The sequence below is a fragment of the Bombina bombina genome, chromosome 2, assembly GCF_027579735.1.
Source record: "Bombina bombina isolate aBomBom1 chromosome 2, aBomBom1.pri, whole genome shotgun sequence".
Taxonomy (NCBI): Eukaryota; Metazoa; Chordata; class Amphibia; order Anura; family Bombinatoridae; genus Bombina; species Bombina bombina.
In genome coordinates, this window is record NC_069500.1 from 624,170,531 (window position 1) to 624,190,994 (window position 20,464).

General features: G+C 36.1%; 1 protein-coding gene across 1 annotated transcript in view; it reads left to right on the forward strand.

Annotated features, from left to right (window-relative positions):
* KDM4C (lysine demethylase 4C) overlaps positions 1-20,464 on the forward strand; it is a 1,488,570-nt gene that overhangs the window by 1,426,848 nt on the left and 41,258 nt on the right. Inside the window, exon 20 of the mRNA XM_053702565.1 lies at positions 2,951-3,121. Coding sequence (XP_053558540.1) covers positions 2,951-3,121 — 171 coding nt within the window. The remainder of the gene's footprint in view (positions 1-2,950; positions 3,122-20,464) is intronic.

Genomic DNA, 20,464 nt, shown 5'->3' on the forward strand with positions numbered 1-20,464 from the left:
CATGTACAGATTTATATCTTTAAAAACTTATGTATAAGTTTATATATTTTAGGATTCACAGGAATTTTTTTTGAATATCTGGACTGATTATTTTTGTTCTTCACAGTTTCTTCTCTTTGAAGCAGAGTTCTGTTTCACCAGCGGTCCTATCGCATGTTGCCAAAAAAATGCAGCCGTTATAAAAGAATTTGGAGGATATGGGAATAATTAATTCCAGTAGCACTGTCGCCTCAGGGTCAAGGGTTTTACCCCCATCTGTTTATTGTCCAAAGGGATTTATAGTTCTGTCCTAGATTTAACAACCCTAAACATATTTGTCAAGGTTCACACTTATATAAGGAGAACATTCTACACAATTTTACCCTTCATCCAAAAGGGTCAGTTTATGGCTACTATAGACCTCAAGGATGCATGTCTGTGCATCCTTATACACAGGGATCACTTTCAGTTCCTGAGGTTTCCTTATCTGGAAAGAGAAAAAAGAAAAGCGCACACAAGGCACGACTCAAGTGTAATTTATTTAACAAATAGACACGCAAAACACATTGTTGCACTTACTCTGTGTAAGTTAAAAACAAGCCTCCAGATGTAAATGATGCTAACACCCCAAAACAACCACAAAGGAAACAGTTGGTACGTCCTTCCAAATGAACGATAACACTCCCAGGGTCTCCAGAAAACACTCTGAGGTCATGATCATGTTGTGGTCAAGTGCAATCTACAATCTGAATGCCGTGAAGATGATACCCCTACACGTTTGAAAGATAGCGCCCTTCCGTTTTTAAAGGCCCATCCGAGACACACCTCTCCCTTTCAAAGGGTGTGTAACACTTATAGCTCATATGATTGGTTGATGGTCTGCTACAGCTTTTTCAGTAGCTCATTTTTCAAAACATTGGGCAATATTCTAATAATAATGTATTCCCTCAACTTTCATGTACATTTAACTTATAAGGAACATCTATCTCCTACATCTTTTAAAACATATTAAACACATTCGTTTATACATAATGATAACTTCTGATTAGTTCATATACCTATACAAACATGATCTCTGCTATTTTTGTGCACACAAATAAGTAATAAAAAACATAAAATGTTAAAACATAAAATTCCATATTTGTGTATTATAGGATAAAAGATTAATATCTTACTTGATCCCAATTAATTCTAATTAATATCCAAGTTAAGATCCCTAGATAAAATTTCAGGTTCTATGATATATATACACACAATTGACATATAAGCCACCACATCTATATATTTAAACCCAATGGATGCAGACTCTTCAATTTATAGATTCATATAGTTTCTAACCTTCTAAGTTCTAGTAATCTGTTTAGTTTGGATGGAGGAACCCAGTCAATAACTTGAACTTTTAGAGAAGTGGGACTGCTATTATGATGGTCTAAAAAATGTTTGGATACGCTATGTTTCAAAAACTTTTCTTTTTTATATTATAAATATGTTCATTGACCCTATGTCGAATTTTACGTTTCATGCGACCTACATAAAGTAGGCCACACCCACATTTAAGTCAATTTACCAGATAAGTGGAATCACAATTACTTTTAAACGTAATATTAAAAGATTTTGTAGTATCTGAATTAGAGAAAGTGGGTGACCTATGAATATGTTGGCACATATGGCACCTTGACTTTGAGCATTTTAGAGTGCCTTTCCAATTAGATAACCAGTCCCCCCCCCCCATGGCTAGCTTGACCCTCTTACTGTTGTTTTTTCATCCTTAGTTTACTGGGGACTAATAAAGTTTTTAGGCTTCTTCCTTTTTGTTTAAGTGGGATCCCAAGATAGGGTCTGCCTTTAAGAGGGGCCAGTGCTTTTTAAAGATATTTTCTAGAGTCTTAGTTCCTTCATTATATGTTGTAATGAATTTAACTGGCTCATCCTTAGTTGTTTGAGATTTTGTTAAACTATTGTGAATCTTGGTACCCAAAGGTTGTTTCTCCTGTGTATCCTGATTAATAAGTTTACTTCTATCATGTGCTGTGGCTTTCCTACGTGCCTCTCTTAAAATATCCACACTATACCCTTTCCCTAGAAATGTATCCTCTAGAATGTGGGCTTCTTTTTCAAAATCTCCTTGGTGGGTACAATTTCTCTTTAATCTGAGGAACTAGATGCGTGAGGGCCTTGGTTTAGGGGTTAATAGGTAGTTTATGGGTGTTAGTGTACTTTGTAACACTTTAGTTATGAGTTTTATGCTGCAGCTTTGTAGCGTAAAACTCATAACTATTGACTTTAGATGGCGGTACGAATCTTGTCAGTATAGGCTGTTCCGCTCACTTTTTGGCCTCCCAAGCAAAACTCGTAATTCTGGCGCTATGGAAGTCCCATTGAAAAAGGACTTTTGGAAATTTGCGGTAGTTATGTTACATTACGGCCAAAAAGGTGTGCGGTACACCTATACCTACAAGACTCGTAATAGCAGCGATAGGGAAAAAGCAGCATTATGAGCCATAACGTATAACTCGTAATCTAGCCGTATAAAAGTAATGTCTCAGTTGATTATAATCATTGAGATTTTAAAAAATAGAGTATGTCAAATTTGTATTAGGGTTCTTATGGATAACAGATGATGTAATTGTGAGTTCTATCTTATATTGTTTCAACACATTGAGCTAATATTTACACATGGCTTTTTAGCCTCTTGCAGTTATATAAACTATTTGCTGTCTTCAGAGGTCTTTACTCTAAAAATGGCATCAGTTATACCCGGTCTCCTATGCCTGATTGTATGTTATGTGGCAGTTTTACGGTTTAGATTTGATATAATATATCATATTTTTCCCCAAAAAGCTAATTTAGTATTTCTCTATTCTCAACTATAAATGAAAATCTTATGTTTATAGCCAAATAATATATTTATTTATGTTTGCAAATATATATAGATTTCATGTTGTGATATTGACCGTTTATTTCCTTGTAGAGAGGCAAAGTAGTGGGAAAACAAATATCTGTTGGACAGGTAGTCATCGCAAAACACAGGAATACAAGATATTACAGCTGCAGGGTAATTGAAGTAACCTCGCAAACCTTCTATGAAATAATTTTTGATGATGGATCTACCAGCAAAGACACATTCCCAGAAGATATCGTTGTAAGTGATTTTGAATAATTGCACTCCTCAGAGAGGCTGTAAATGTCTTGTCGTGAAATTTTTTATGTTTGATTCAACAGATCATTTAGTAAATTTTCTATTTCTCTTGTTTGCTTGTAAAAAGTCAACACCATTAAATTGATATATAAAGTAATGCATTAAAATTAACAGTAAACAACTCTTGCTTTTGTGTGCTTTGTCCCACTCTCCCTACAGTGGCCAAAAAGCAACATCTGTAACTAGGTTTTCAAGATGCTGCAAATTCCTTAAAACCAGCTTTTTGATTTGCAGGTTACAGAATTTGCATTTTGGCCTCCTAAGAAACACGGAGCACAATTTATACACAAAACAGAATCCCCAAAAAGACCACATTCCATGTTGTTACACATTCTACACATCAATCAACATTGGTAGTGAACCATACAAATTATTGTTACATTCAGAGTTGGTTTTAGATCATAAAAATTGGAGACAAAGGTAAATATCAAGGGTGGAGGGGTGATACTATAGAATGTCATCTACCTCCTCTTCCTCTTGCTCTCTCTCTCTTGGTAAAGCATTAGACATGTCAAAACAGGCTACTTGGAAAACTCAGGGGTACTGGTAGAGGGTTGCTGATGCTACAGTAAGGAATTGGGATGCTTTAGCATCCTCTTAGAACTGCTACTGGGTACATTGTTATGGGAAACAGTAATAACTAAATATTTTTCTCATATAATTTTTTTCTTTATCTCTAATGCTGCAACAAGCACACTGGCTTGTTGCAGCATTAGAGATAAATAAAGCACACTAGCTTAGGCCAGAAAAGTTAAACTGTGCATAGATTTGAGACATACTAAGAAACATTGATCAGTTACCATGTAAACAGTTACCCATTACACTGTAGAGCAGATGAATAACTGTCTTTACTTTTGGGACTGGTATCCTAGTATATAATATTTACTGCTTATATATAATAAAATGTATTTTTACAGTGCAGAGATTAATATCTGATATATACTAGGTATATGAAAAATAGCTTCAATGTTCCTTTAAGTCAAGTGACTTCAGGAACAGAGAAACCTTTTGAGCATGCAATAGGAAAACTACATAGAATTTAAAGAATTATACATCGAGTGATAATAAGAGGGGTAGTTAAAGTTTTAGCCTTGAGTAGCTTACCATTGATTTTGTTTTAATAAATGCATATTTAGTAGCTATTATTATGAGCAGGTGACTATGTAATGGATGCATAAAAACATGAAACTCAATTTTAACCATTTTCAGCTTAGTGCGTTTTCAGCATATTTACAGCACAGATGGTAGGGTGCTTTAATTGTTAGTTAATTGTATATGACAGTCAAAATTAAGAGACTGCTGGTCAGAAACTTTCAAACTTACAGATGTTTGTTTTTATATACAAAATGCATTTCTTTTATATTGATCAGCACCTACAGTATATGCCTTGTTTATATAGGTAGTATGTAGTCTTCTTAAAGGAATAGTCTAGTCAAAATTAAACTTTCATGATTCAGATAGAGCATGCAATTTTAAACAACTTTCTATTTTACTCCTATTATCAATTTTTTCTTCGTTCTCTTGGTATCTTTATTTGAAAAAACAAGAATGTAAGCTTAGGAGTCGGCACATTTTTGGTTCAGCACCTGGGTAACACTTTCTGATTGGTCTCTAAATGTAGCCACCAATCAGCAAGCACTACCCTCATGCTCAACCAAAAATGGGCCGACTCCTAAGCTTACATTCAAATAAATATACCAAGATAACTAAGAAAAAATTGATAATAGGAGTAAATTAGAAAGTTGCTTAAAATTGAATAATCTATCTGAATCATAAAAGTTTAGTTTTGACTAGACTATACCTTTAAATTAATCTTATAATCCTATACTGAGCTAAAAGGAACCATATATTATATAAAAATTTTAATATAAAGAATTTACTACATTTTTGTAGAACCACAATGCGAAAAGTTTTTTCTTCAGCAAGAAGTTTTTCACGACAGCTATTAATGTTCTGGTTTTCACTGTGGATATGTTCTGTTTACCTGTGTTCACTTTAGACTGTTTAAATTCCATTTCTTAACTTAATTGAATTTCAGTCCCCAAGTCTCTTGCTTTATTTCTTTATCTACAAACCTCTGGTTGTCTTAGCATCATACTAGGCAAATGTCTTAGATTACAAGTTTTACATTTATCTGCCATAAAGTTGACATTTGCAGCAGTGCTGCAATGAAGGAAGTGGCACTCCTGATATGATAAGAGTGCAGTCAACTACTGGATGTGCAACTGGATAGATCCATATATATTTGGTACCAAATTATGAAAGACACTATATATAAATCCACTACAAAACCTTTTGTTTAAAATAGAGGTGCCCCACCATTCAAATGAGGGTTCTTAATGGGGTTTTTTGTCAAGCGATTGTTAAAGTAACAAAGATCTTTTTTTTTTTCTCTAAACAAATACAGATATACAGGTATCTGAATTCATGAGAGTATGGAAAAAGTAGGCATAATTTGATAAAACAAAATCTGTGTAGGATGATGTTTGGTAGAAGTATTTTATGTTTGATATTATTATGATAAAGCATTTATACATTGTCACAATTAGCTGTCATTGTTTTTATGACAGTGGCCAACTGGGGTCCCTGGGTCACATGCATCCATATACACGTTTTAGCGAGTTTAGTTTTGTAGTTTTAAAATGGTTCAAAGTAACAAAACATACAATAAGAAAATAATAAAATTAAATTCTAGATTCTAATTTTGAGTTATAACGTTTTATTGAAAAATATAGGTACTGAATCCTACATTTTGGTGTTTTGGTAACTTGCAGAACAAAACACTGAAACTGAGTGTCTAAAAACAGCTTCAGCATAAGAATGTATGAGTAATTTATTATAAAATGTAATTAAAAACATAATTTATGTAAGAACTTACCTGATAAATTCATTTATTTCATATTGGCAAGAGTCCATGAGACCCACCCTTTTTTGGCAAGAGTCCATGAGCTAGTGACGTATGGGATATACAATCCTACCAGGAGGGGCAAAGTTTCCCAAACCTCAAAATACCTATAAATACACCCCTCACCACACCCACAATTCAGTTTAACGAATAGCCAAGTAGTGGGGTGATAAAGAAAGGAGTAAAATGCATCAAAAAAAGGAATTTGGAAATAATTGTGCTTTATACAAAAAATCATAACCACCATAAAAAGGGTGGGTCTCATGGACTCTTGCCAATATGAAAGAAATGAATTTATCAGGTAAGTTCTTACATAAATTATGTTTTCTTTCATGTAATTGCAAGAGTCCATGAGCTAGCGACGTATGGGATTGCAGTACCCAAGATGTGGTACTCCACAGAAGAGTCACTAGAGAGGGAGGGATAAAAATAATAACAGCAATATTCCGCTGAAAAAATTAATCCACAACCCAAAATATAAGTTTATTCTCATAAATGAAAAGAAGAAACTTAAACATAAGCAAAGGAATCAAACTGAAACAGCTGCCTGAAAAACTTTTCTACCAAAAACTGCTTCCGAAGAAGCAAATACATAAAAACGGTAGAATTTAGTAAATGTATGCAAAGAAGACCAAGTGGCTGCTTTGCAAATCTGATCAACTGAAGCTTCATTCTTATAAGTACACGAAGTGGAGACTGACCTAGTAGGATGAGCTGTAATTCTCTGAGGTGGGGCCTGACCTGACTCTAAATAAGCCTGATGAATCAAAAGCTTTAACCAAGATGCCAAGGAAATTGCAGAAGCCTTCTGACCTTTCCTAGAACTAGAAAAGATAAATAGACTAGAAGTCTTCCTGAAATCTTTAGTAGCTTTAACATAATATTTCAAAGCTCTTACAACATCCAAAGAATGTAAGGATCTCTCCAAAGAATTGTTAGGATTAGGACACAACGAGGGGACAGCAATTTCCCTATTAATGTTGTTAGAATTCACAACCTTAGGTAGAAATTTAAATGAAGTCCGTAAAACTGTCTTATCCTGATGGAAAATAAAAAAAAAGGACATTTACAAGAAAGAGCAGATAATTTGGAAACTCTTCTATCAGAAGAGATGGCCAAAAGGAACAACACTTTCCAAGAAAGTAGTTTAATGTCCAAAGAATGCATAGGCTCAAACGGAGGAGCCTGTAAAGCCTTCAAAACCAAATTAAGACTCCAAGGAGGAGAGATTGATTTAATGACAGGCTTGATACGGACCAAAGCCTGTACAAAACAGTGACTATCAGGAAGTTTAGCAATCTTTCAGTGAAATAAAACAGAAAGAGCAGAGATTTGTCCCTTCAAGGAACTTGCAGACAAACCCTTATCCAAACCATCCTGAAGAAACTGTAAAATTCTAGGAATTCTAAAAGAATGCCAGGAGAATTTATGAGAAGAACACCATGAAATATAAGTCTTCCAAACTCGATAATAAATCTTCCTAGAAACAGATTTACGAGCCTGTAACATAGTATTAATCACTGAGTCAGAGAAACCTCTATGACTAAGCACTAGGCATTCAATTTCCATACCTTCAAATTTAATGATTTGAGATCCTGATGGAAAAATGGACCTTGAGACAGAAGGTCTGGTCTTACAGGAAGTGGACAAGGTTGGCAACTGGACATCCGAACAAGATCCACTTACCAAAACCTGTGAGGCCATGCTGGAGCTACCAGCAACACAAACGATTGTTCCATGATGATCTTGGAGATTACTCTCGGAAGAAGAACTTGTAAGAAGAAGAGGCGGGAAAATATAAGCAGGTTGGTAACACCAAAAGAGGCCCCTTGAACTAATACAATGGTGACCATGTCAAAGAGAGTCGAACATTGGAATTTAAGGATATTAATTGTGATATCTTTGTATAATCCCTGCACCATTGGTTCAGCATACAAAGCTGGAGAGGTCTCATATGAAAACGAGCAAAGGGGATTGCGTCCAATGCTGCAGTCATGAGACCTAAAACCTCCATGCACATAGCCACTGAAGGGAATGATTGAGACTGAAGGTTCCGAATTTAATCGTCTCTTGTCTGTTAGAGACAGAGTCATGGACACTGAATCTATCTGGAAACCTAAAAAGGTGACCCTTGTCTGAGGAATCAAATAACTTTTTGGTATATTGATCCTCCAACCATGTCTTTGAAGAACCAACACTAGTTGATTTGTGTGAGATTCTGCAGAATGTAAAGACTGAACTAGTACCAAATAAGGAAACACCGAAATACCCTGTTCTCTGATTACAGAAAGTAGGGCACAGAGAACCTTTGAAAAGATTCTTGGCGCTGTCGCTAGGCCAAAGGGAAGAGTGACAAATTGGTAATGCTTGACTAGAAAAGAGAATGTCAGAAACTGATACAGGTCTGAATGAATCGGAATATGAAGATATGCATCCTGTAAGTCTATTGTGGACATATAATGCACTTGCTGAACAAAATGCAGAATAGTCCTTATAGTCACCATTTTGGCACTCTTACAAAAAGATTCAAATTTTTCAGATCCAGAACTGGCCTGAATGAATTTTCTTTCTTTGGGACAATTAATAGATTTGAATAAAACCCCAGACCCGGATCCTGAAACGGAACTGGTATGATTACCCCTGAAAGCTCCAGGTCTGAAACACACTTCAGAAAAGCTTGAACCTTTGCTGGATTTGCTGGGATGCGTGAGAGAAAAAAATCTTCTCACAGGAGGTCTTACTCTGAATCCTATTCGGTACCCTTGAGAGACAATACTCTGAATCCATTGATTTTGGACAGAATCTGCCCAAATGTCTTGGAAGAATCTTAATCTGCCCCCTACCAGCTGAGCTGGAATGAGGACCCCACCTTCATGCAGACTTGGGGGCTGGCTTTGGTTTCTTAAATGGTTTGGATTTACTCCAACTTGAAGAAGGTTTCCAATTGGAACCAGATTCTTTGGGGGAAGGATTAGGTTTCTTTTCCTTATTTTGTCGAATGGAATGAAAACAGTTAGAAGCTTTAGATTTAACCTTAGGTCTTTTATCTTGAGGCAAAAAAACTCCCTTCCCCCCAGTGACAGTTGAAATTATCAAATCCAACCAATCAGAACCAAATAAATTATTACCTTGTAAAGAAAGAGATAGTAATCTAGACTTAGATACCATGCCAGCATTCCAATATTTGAGCCACAAAGCTCTTCTAGCTAAAATAGCTAAAGGCATAGATTTAACATCAATGTTGATGATATAAAAAATGGCATCACAGATAAAATGATTAGCATGTTGAAGCAAGCGAACAATGCTAGACAAATCCGGATCCATTTCCTGTTGTGCTAAACTTTCCAACCAAAAAGTTGATGCAACTGCAACATCATCCATAGAAATGGCAGGCCTAAGAAGATAGCCAGAATACAAATAAGCTTTCCTTAGATAAGATTCAAGTTTCATATCTAAAGGGTCCTTAAAGGAAGTACTATCTTCCATAGGAATAGTAGTATGCTTGGCAAGAGAAGAAATTGCCCCATCAACTTTGGGGATCTTTTCCCAAAACTCCAATCTAACTGCTTGCAAAGGAAACATTTTTTTAAACCTTGAAGAAGGAACAAAAGAAGTACCAGGCCTATTCCATCCCTTAGAAATCATATCAGAAATAGCATCAGGAACTGGAAAAACCTCTGGAGTAACCACAGGAGGTTTATAAACAGAATTTAAACGTTTACTAGTTTTAATATATATATATTAAGAGGACTAGTTTCCTCAATATCCAAAGTAATCAACACCTCTTTTAACAAGGAATGAATATACTCCATTTTAAATAAACAAGTAGATTTGTCAGTGTCAATATCTGAGGAAGGATCTTCTGAATCAGATAGATCCTCATCAGAGGAAGATAATTCAGTATGTTGTTGGTCATTTGACATTTCATCAACTTTATGAGAAGTTTTAAAAGACCTTTTACGTTTATTAGAAGGCGGGATAGCAGACAAAGCCTTCTGAATCGCATCAGCAATAAAATCTTTTATATTCACAGGGATATCATGTACATTAGATGTTGAAGGAACAACAGGCATTGTATAATTACTGATGGATACATTATCTGCATGTAAAAGCTTATCATGACAACTATTACATACCACAGCTTGAGATATAATCTCCACAAATTTACAACAGATACACTTAGCTTTGGTAGAACTGTTATCAGGCAGCAGGGTTACAACAGTGGTTTCGAAGACAGGATCAGATTGAGACATCTTGCAAATGTAAGAGAAAAAACAACATATAAAACAAAATTATCAATTTCCTTATATGACAGATTCAGGAATGGGTTAAAATTCAAACAGCATAGCCCTCTGACATAGAAAAAGGCAAGAGGCATAAAGGAATGGGGTTTTAAATAATTAAATTATTTGGCACCAAGTATGACGCTCAAGGCGAAATGAAATTTTTGGGCGCTAACAACATCCGGAAATGACACACTCACGTCATTGCAGACGCAATCTTGTGCAAGGAAACTCGGCGTCAACTAAGACGCCGGAAATTACGAATTTGCCTCATCGAACATACCTTCGCGCCAAAAATGACGCAATGAACATCAGCATTTTGCGACCTTGCGAGTCTAATTTTGCCCGCAAAAATTTTATGAAAAAGTAGTCAATTTGAAAAAAAGACTATACCCCAGGTAAGAAAAATATTTTCGTAAATATGTTTTTTCCCAAATATGAAACTGATAGTCTGCAAAAGGAAATATACATAAACCTGACTCATGGCAAATATAAGTACAATACATATATTTAGAACTTTATATAAATACATAAAGTGCCAAACTATAGCTGAGAGTGTCTTAAGTAATAAAAACATACTTACCGAAAGACACCCATCCACATATAGCAGAAAGCCAAACCAGTACTGAAACGGTTATCAGTAGAGGTAATGGAATATGAGAGTATATAGTTGATCTGAATAAGGGAGGTAGGAGATGAATCTCTACAACCGATAACAGAGAACCTAAGAAAAAGATTTCCAGTAAGGAAAATCATAGAATTCAATAGGTGATACTCCCTTCACATTCCTCTGACATTCACTGTACTCTGAGAGGAACCAGGCTTCAAAATGCTGAGAAGCGCATATCAACGTAGAAAATCAAGCACAAACTTACTTCACCACCTCCATAGGAGGCAAAGTTTGTAAAACTGAATTGTGGGTGTGGTGAGGGGTGTATTTATAGGCATTTTGAGGTTTGGGAAACTTTGCCCCTCCTGGTAGGATTGTATATCCCATACGTCACTAGCTCATGGACTCTTGCCAATTACATGAAAGATAAATACAAAACAAAAGCATAGGCCTAGATTACAACTGGAGCACAATTGTTAATATGTGGTGCATTATGTTGTACTAACCCTTGCACAATCAGTAACCTTCTAATCGGTATTACAAGTTGTTGGATACAATGTTTAAGCTTAGAATTTAAATTCAATAGATAGGACAAAGTGGCAGATAAGTTTGAAATTCTATAAGAATGCTTGTCAGTACTTCTATTTCCCTGAAATAGTGGACTGCAATGATTTAGTTCGTCCTTCTTATAGTGTTGATGAGTTTGTTTAAGAGCGTAGATTCCAAGCGTCTAGCGCTTTGGAATGGGGGGTAAAGATTAATGTGTACTATGAAGGCATATACAGGTGCAGGATAGTTAAAAGTCGAAGAAAACGTCTATATATAGTGATATTTGATGACACAGAACATATGTCTTCCAAATAAAGTATCACAATTTTAATACAGTAATGTGCAATTATATCCAGTTAATAATATAATAATATAATTGCACATTACTGTATTAAAATTGTGATACTTTATTTGGAAGACATATGTTCTGTGTCATCAAATATCACTATATATAGACGTTTTCTTCGACTTTTAACTATCCTGCACCTGTATATGCCTTCATAGTACACATTAATCTTTACCCCCCATTCCAAAGCGCTAGACGCTTGGAATCTACGCTCTTAAACAAACTCATCAACACTATAAGAAGGACGAACTAAATCATTGCAGTCCACTATTTCAGGGAACCCATTCAGAACCTAACTCTATCAATTACGCTATATATCACATATTTTCACCTAACCCCTGGCCTTGCCTCTTTTGGCGCTCCTATCTTACTACCCAACTACACCATAGCACTATTGCGGACTAATTTTGGGGATCCGCTCTAGACAGGAGCCACAGGTCACTTTATACACAAGCGCTATAAGGACAACAAATTTGTTCAGTACTTCTATTTCCCTAAAGGTATTCTAAAAAGCCACTTTTAACCTGAGTGTCTCGCTCAGAAGGAGATGCATACATTAAAAAAGTGCACAATGAAAATCGTAAATTAAAAATTATACAAAATGAATAAATGAACCATTCAAACATAAATACTCAGGAAAAATTGTATTGTTAAGATGCATCAAAAATCATAACAAAGTTGTTCACCAAAATCATATTTTATCAAAAACATAAAATTTCTATATAAATTACACAGGAATAAATCATATTAAGAATGCACAGCGTAATTTAAGTACACTGAATGTGCAACATAAACAAAAGAAATTCGTACCTATAAGTACAAAATATAAAACGTAATTGTTGTTTTATCATAAAATGCGCTGAACATGGGCCAGGGGTTTCATGGCGTGTATAACATTTTCTCTTAAATCCAAGCAAAATACTTATCACCCTAATAGAAAAGCAAGTGCATACACAAATAGAGGTGATTGCAAGATGCTATACGCAAAACGCAGCACAATTTGTTTATTTATTGATGCAGGGTTACATTTTTAAGTTGCGTCCCCTGCTCAATGTTAACTTCACCCTACACAGCGAAGTTTCCCTTTCCAGTGAGCGCTAGTACTTTCTATAGGAGGCATCTCACCACATGCAGGAAGTGCCCCTTTTTTAAAGATAACTCCACCAGGGCAGCTCTTGTGAGGGTCGCCATGAAAAACCACGTCAGAACCGCTGAAACTTAGATAATGGGCCCCATGGTATTAACTTTAATTTATTCATATTGCACATTCAAAAGCAATATAAATAAAGGAAAATGTCCATTTCTAAATTTATTTTTTGCACTAGATTGGCTTTGTACATTTGTATTATTTGACATCAATAGTTTTGGTGCAGTCCCTCATAGAAATCTGTTATCTGAGGGAAATTACTGATCCGCACTGTCTGACACGAGTCCTGTAGCACGCACCATACTATTGCTTATGTGATACATATTATTCAATCACTTGTAATTGCAGCACAAAAAGACAAGTGGGTTTGAAGCACAATATATTGCACTCCTGGAGTGTTAACGCTCCAAACCACTTGCTTTTTTGTGCTCCATTTAATTCATAGTGCATTTAGAAAGTATACAGTCCTCTTAATTTTTTTCACATTTTGGTATGTTGTATTCTTATTATTTTTTCCACTTCAATCTACACCCCATACCCCATAATGCCATAGCAAAATCCAGATTTTTGAAAAACTATGTCAGCTGTAGCTGTTTGGATGTTCTATAGTGACAGCAATATGGAAGATATGGAGGACATTTGACGCACTATTACAAAAACTGAGGAAATACTTCTTGGCGACCATTTCCATTAACTGTACAAAGACTAAGAGGCCGTAGCATATCGTGTCCGCCAGACTTCTCTGAATGCCGACAGCATACTATTTGCCGCCCCCTGCAGATTCACGGCCAATCAGCCGCTAGGGGGTGTCAATCAACCCGATCGGATAGGCAGCGGACCAGTTAAGGAGCATCAGTCTTAAGACCGCTGCTTCATAACTGCTGTTTCCGGCGAGGCTGAAGGCTCGTACGGAAACATGGGCATCAGGGGCCATTCGGCCCTTGATAAATTGGCCCCAAAGAGCCAATTGCAGGCTTGAAACGTTGTCCTCAAGTTTTTTTGACCCAGCCTATGAAAATAAAAAGTATTTTAATGAAATTGCTGGTGGCTGGAGTGTTTCTGCATGCATCTACTTTGACAGTAAGGACCTGACAAGTCTATTACTCCGTGCCCCTATACCAGGTGTGCTGTTTTCCCTGCTTTGTAGATTTACAAGACTATCCACCGGTAGTTTATCTTGTACCCTGACCCTGAAGATAGTGATTCACCAGGATGGAGTCTCAAGTCACTCTGCAGTCGTGGGTGATGTTGTCTAGTAGTACTGCTAGAGGGGTCAGATTTTACCCACGCTGTCCATTTATACACAATGCATTTAAACGTTACAGTGGGAGTTGCACGTGAGAGATCTACTTGTCCTGTGCCTTTGCAGAAAAATGTTTTATCTTCCTATACATCTCCTGCAGAAGCTGACAAGACTTCCTCTGTAAACTTGCAATGGCCACAAGAATTAATTCTGGGAGCTATTGCAGGCTATCTTCGTGACTCTAGCTAGTAAGGCTTCTATGAAGAGTAATGCGATCAGCTGGCAATTCTTCACAGGAGTTATGTTATCACTATTCTAGCAAAACAAATGAAAATTCCAGCACCTGGGATCAGGAAGGTGTGCAAGCTCCAAGGGTACTGCACAATACACAAATAGATACAAGTCACAAAAAAGAAGCAGCACCACCAAATTGTCTTCAACAGATTTATTCGTGCAAACTGCACAGTATCCAAGCCAGACCAGCAAACAGTAACGTTTCGGACTTAGTCCTTAATCATGCATTCTGGTATGCCAACAGTTTAAACTCTTGCAGCCAGCAGGGCTTTTTCTCTAGAGACGACATGAAACCCAACATTTTTCTTTCAGGATTCAGATAGATTGTACATTTTTAAACAACTTTCAAATTTACTTCTATTATCAATTTTTCTTCATTTTCTTGATATCTTTTATTTAAAAAGCAGCAATGTACTCCTGGGGGCTAGCTGAACACATTTGTAAGCCAATGAAAATGGGCATACAAATTCAGCCACCAATCAGCAGCTAGCTCCAAGCTACTGAGCCTATCTAGATATGCTTTTCAACAAAAGATACCAAGAGAATTAAGCAAATTAGATAATAGCAGAAAATTGGAAAGTTGTTTAAAATGGTATGCTCTATCTGAATCATTAATTGTTTTTTTGTTTTGTTTCATGTTCCTTTTAAGGCTGTGAGGACTTGGTGTGGGTTAATAGAGCATAGGCATCCAAGGCCATGGCTATAATAGCCTATTTGATTAGCCATTTATACTTTTAATAGGTAAATTAGTTATTTTCAATATATATTGGGTCCAGGTTGAACAATTATTTTACCAATAAGCTATTTTCTTGGGCCCAATAGTGGCCCTTTTTGTTATTTCCCCCCAAGTTTTCCCACTTTCATCTGAGTTATATGTTTGGTGGACCAAGAGAGGCCACTATTCATTATTTGGGGAATTCCTGTTATTATATTTATAGAGGGTTGTTAATCATGCTTTATTTAGAAAATGCATGGTTTGTTTTATTTAGCCAATATTGGAGCATCCTATTGCATATTATATGTATGATATGTCTTGACGTAAATAGATATTTCATAATTAATCTTTACAAACTGGAATATTGCAATGCTATGTTTAACAACAAACCTGTTAACTAATGTAACTTCGAAATGATTCATGTAACCATTTTTGCTGAATGATGTTCTTTGGCATATGGCGATTTTGTATTGTTTCGTTTTCAACTTCAATAAAAATATTAAAACAAACAAATATCACATTGACATAAGTATTCAGACCTTTTGCTAAGACACTTGAAATTTAGCTCAGGTGCATCCCATTTCTTTGGATCACTTTTAAGATGTGTCTACATTGGATTGGAGTCTACCTGCGGCAAAATCAATTGATTGGATATGATTTGGAAAGGTGCACACCTGTCTATATAAGGTCTCACAGCTAAAAATGCATATCAAAGCAAACGCCAAGCCATGAGGTCAAAGGAACTGCCTACAGAGCTCAGATACAGTATTGTGTCGAGGCACAGATCTGAGGAAGGCTACAAAAACATTTTAGCTGCATTGAAGGTTCCCAGTGGACTCCATAATAATGTTGTAAGAGCTTTTAAATAATATGTGGAAGCCACAAGCGGTTTCAGACATTCTTCTTTTCTGTTTGTACATTTTTCTGGACATCCCAAGGTTCAGAAAGCTATGACAGTTACCTTTGATACTTGATCTAAGACCTTAATTTGTAAGGCATACCTGCTTACATGCAAGACTCCCCCTGAGTGTGTTACTGATCATTCCACTAGATCCGTTGCCACTTCTTGAACCTTCAATAATTAGCATGTATGGAGCAGATTTATAAGGCAGCTAAGTTTAATCACTTTAATGTTTATTCCTCTTCTGTTGCTGCTTCTGGCAGGAAAGGTTTGCAAGCAGTAGTGTCTGATCAGTAATGTATCTGCCTTAATTGTCTCCCCCCCCCCCCCCATTACATGGTGGTCTTGTGGACTTCGCTGCTTGGCTATAGATTTTCAAAGTGATGTCTTTTGGACTCCTCACCACCTGATGAAAGAAAACAAAATGTATGCTTACCTGATAAATTAATTTTTTTCATGGTCCAACAGTTGACAGCAGTACTTGTTCTGCACTTCATTTAATCAGTTTTGTCTTTCCTGCTTCTCTGATCAGAATTGGACCAATTGTTTGACCTGTTTCTCCTCCATGGAATTTTAATCTTGCTTTCATGGTTCTTCGTGCCTATCCTTTTGAACTTATGCATGGTTTAGACCTTCAACTTTTATCCTGGAAGGTTCTTATTCTCTTGGTAATTTCTTCAGCCAGAAGAGTTTCTGGGCTTTCGACTTTGGTCTTGCAAACCTCCTTTCCTAATTTTTTATCAGGACAAGGTTGTTCTTCGCACTTAGTATTCTTTTTTTCCTAAGGTGATATCTACAGATACTATCATCCAGGAAATTGTGGTTCCTTTTTATGTTCAGCTCCTAAGAATTATAAGGAACTTTAATGTTGAGAGCTTTTAAACTCTATTTGGAAGCCACAAACTATTTCATTCTTTATTCTTCTCTGTACATTTTTTTGGACATCACAAGGGTCATAAAGATATGGCAATTTTCTCAGACACTTGGTGTAATACCTTAATAGTTTGACCCCCATTACATGGTGGTCTCGTGGACTTCACTGCTTAAGTATAGATTTTCAAATATGATGTTTCATGGACTCTTACCACCGAATGAAAGAAAACTAAATTTATGCTTACCTAGTAAATAAATTTCTTTCATGGTGGTGAGAGTCCTACATTTGGCCACAGTACTTGTTCTGCACTTGATTTAAATCATTTTGTCTTTCCTGCTTTTCTGTTTGCTATATATACTTGGCTATATGTGAGAATTCAAGGTAAGCGGGAGGGTTTTAAGCCTTGGTGTTTTGGTGGACTCTCACCATCATGAATTTATCAGGCAAGCATAATTTTTTTGTTTTTTCTTACTAGTGATGGTTAGATTAAAAAAAAAATATCTGCCTCCAAAAAGGTATCCTACTCCTAGGCAGTGATCTTAATGTTGCCCTCTGTCTATCCCTGGATTGCTCCTCGGGGTCCAGCTCCATCAGCAAGAAATCCAGAGATAAGATTTGGAGACACCTTGAATCTGCCACCCTAATTGGGATATGGTGCCTCCAACAACCCAGATCCAGAGACTATACTTTTTACTCCCACCCCCAAAAAGCCTTTTCACAGATTGACTATTTCTTCATAACCCAATCACAACCTAAATATAGTCACTCACACCTCTCTAACCAAAGCCTGGATATCAATAGACTCCCACATTCCATTGGTGCCTTATGCTGGATACTCACAGTGTCCAGACCCAATCCTGCAAAGCACTACCCTCTATATTTAGCTGCTTTTAACAAGTGGGATAAAATTATTAAAAACTCTCCTGAAATATCCACTCTGAGATCCCCCATATCCCCAATACCCAATGCTGAACTACTGGGCTGTCTAGAATTTCCCCTTGATCTAAACATCCATACAGAATTTGGCTTTACAACACCATTATACCCTATTGAATGGCAATAATCTAAAAAACAGGGAAGACCTTTCTGGACATTTAGGGGGAATTTATACCAACTACACCACCTTATAAAATCATCACCACACAAAAACAACTTACTTCGCCCCAAAACTCCTTTGGAACAAACATGCAGCCTAGAAACTCTCTGTCACTAGCACTTAAACTGCTCACAGAAAATATTAACAAAGTTCCTCCATCATATACACTAAGCTGGCATAGAAAATTAGGAAAAGACCTAGACACAAAATCTTGGAACCAAATTTTCACAAACACTAGAAGGTCATCTACCTCTTCAAAGATTATAGAAATGAATTTCAAAATAATCACCCCCTCCTGTTTAAAATATCTATACCCTCAACTCTCGTATAGATGTTGGAGAGGCTGTAACCAAAGGGGAACCATGCTCCACATATGGTGGACATTCCCACTACTATCCAGCTAATGGTCTGAATTTGAGATGCTGTTACAGATCTCATTTCACAACCCAAACTTCACACTTTACCCGTGGGATAGCCCTCTTAAACCTTTTATCCTAAACACACATGTAAAATAAGGTTGAGACTAATGCAATTCGTAACCAAATCAGCAAAGGTACTGCTAGCTAGGTCCTGGAAGAAACTTACCATCCCTCCTATCCAAGACTGGATCAATCATATCACAGACACTCTGAGCCTAGAAGAATAGAAGAGTTCTATAAAATCCAAAAATTATACATGTTCTCCAACATAAAATTTTACTGGGAGACAACCCTACAACAATACCAGAATCCTATCTTAAATACAGGAACATAGTCCTGTCCAATTCTGAATTCATCAGAAAAATTGGACATCACCTTTGACATCAATACGGCCTAATCAAAAGGAACCTACAAACTTTCAACTATTTCCCCTTCTCCCCCCTTATGCAGTGGACCTTCTCCCCCCAGCAATTTTATTTAATCACCTAATATTTCTGTTGTTATGTATTAACAATTGTTGGCAACCCTCTTTCACCATTGTCAATGGAAGGGACTTACCAGTCATGTCCTAACTGGTTGTACAATTTATTGCACAAAATCAATAAAATAAATTGTATGTATGTATGTATGTATATATATATATATATATATCTGCAAACATTTTTTACAAAGTATACTATCTATATATAGATTTATCACCCTATCTCCTTTAAAAATCTGTTTAAATGGATGATAACATTTACGATTCTTATAATTGGATCCAGTTTATTTAGATGGAATTTAATTTATCCATTCTAATGAAGATATGCTATAACTTCCTTTTTTTTTATAGCATGGAAATTCTAATACACAGTGCTTAGGCCACCCACTTCAAAACTATTTTTTTAAAACAATTAGCTCACAAAAAAAATTACTTTTGAAGTGGGTGGCCAGAGGTATTAGAAATTCATCTCTATCATAAAAAGTAAGATAAAGTGCATCTTCATTAGAATGGATGAATTAAAGTCCATCTAAAAATTGTTTTCTCCTTATAAGAGCATATTAAAGGGACATTATACACCAATTTTCATACAACTGCATGCAATAGACATTACTATAAAGAAGAATACTGATCTAACAATTCAGTATAAAAACTTTTAAAAACTCACTTAGAAGCTCCCATTTTAGCACTCTTAATGAGGTTAGGCTGGAACAACCCACTAAAAGGGGCTGGGAAAGCAGGAAGTGCAGATACTCCCCCCTCCCCTGCAAATGAAAAGACCTATTACACAACCAGGAGTCTGTAGACATCAGTAAACATCTAAAACGTTGAGGCTTGGTTAGGAGTCTGAAAATCAGCACAATGTTATTTAAAAATAAGCAAAACCTACATTGTTACAAAAACACTCCCAGATGGGCTTTATAAACAGATCATCTACAAAACAGTTCAGCAAAGAAAAATCTTGTCCCTTTAACTTTTTTTTAGTAGTAAGATTTTTCTGTGTTAAAGGGACACTGAACCCATTTTTTTTCTTTCATGAGTCAGATAGAGCATTACATTTTAAGCAATTTTCTTATTTACGCCTATTATCAATTTTTCTTCGTCCTATTGCTATCTTTATTTTAAAAGCAGGAATGTAAATCTTAGCAGCCAGCACATTTTAGGTTCAGCACCATGGATAGCGCTTGCTTATTGGAGGCTTACATTTACCCACCAATAAGCAAGCACAACCCAGGTTCTCAACCAAAAATGGGCCGGCTCCTATGCATAACATTCCTGCTTTTTAAATAAAGATAGCAAGAGAACAAAGAAAAATTGATAATAGGAGTAAATAAGAAAGTTGCTTAAAATTGCATCCTCTATCTGAATCATGAAAGAAAAAATGGTTTATTGTCCCTTTAAGTATTATGTAGGTATGGTGATG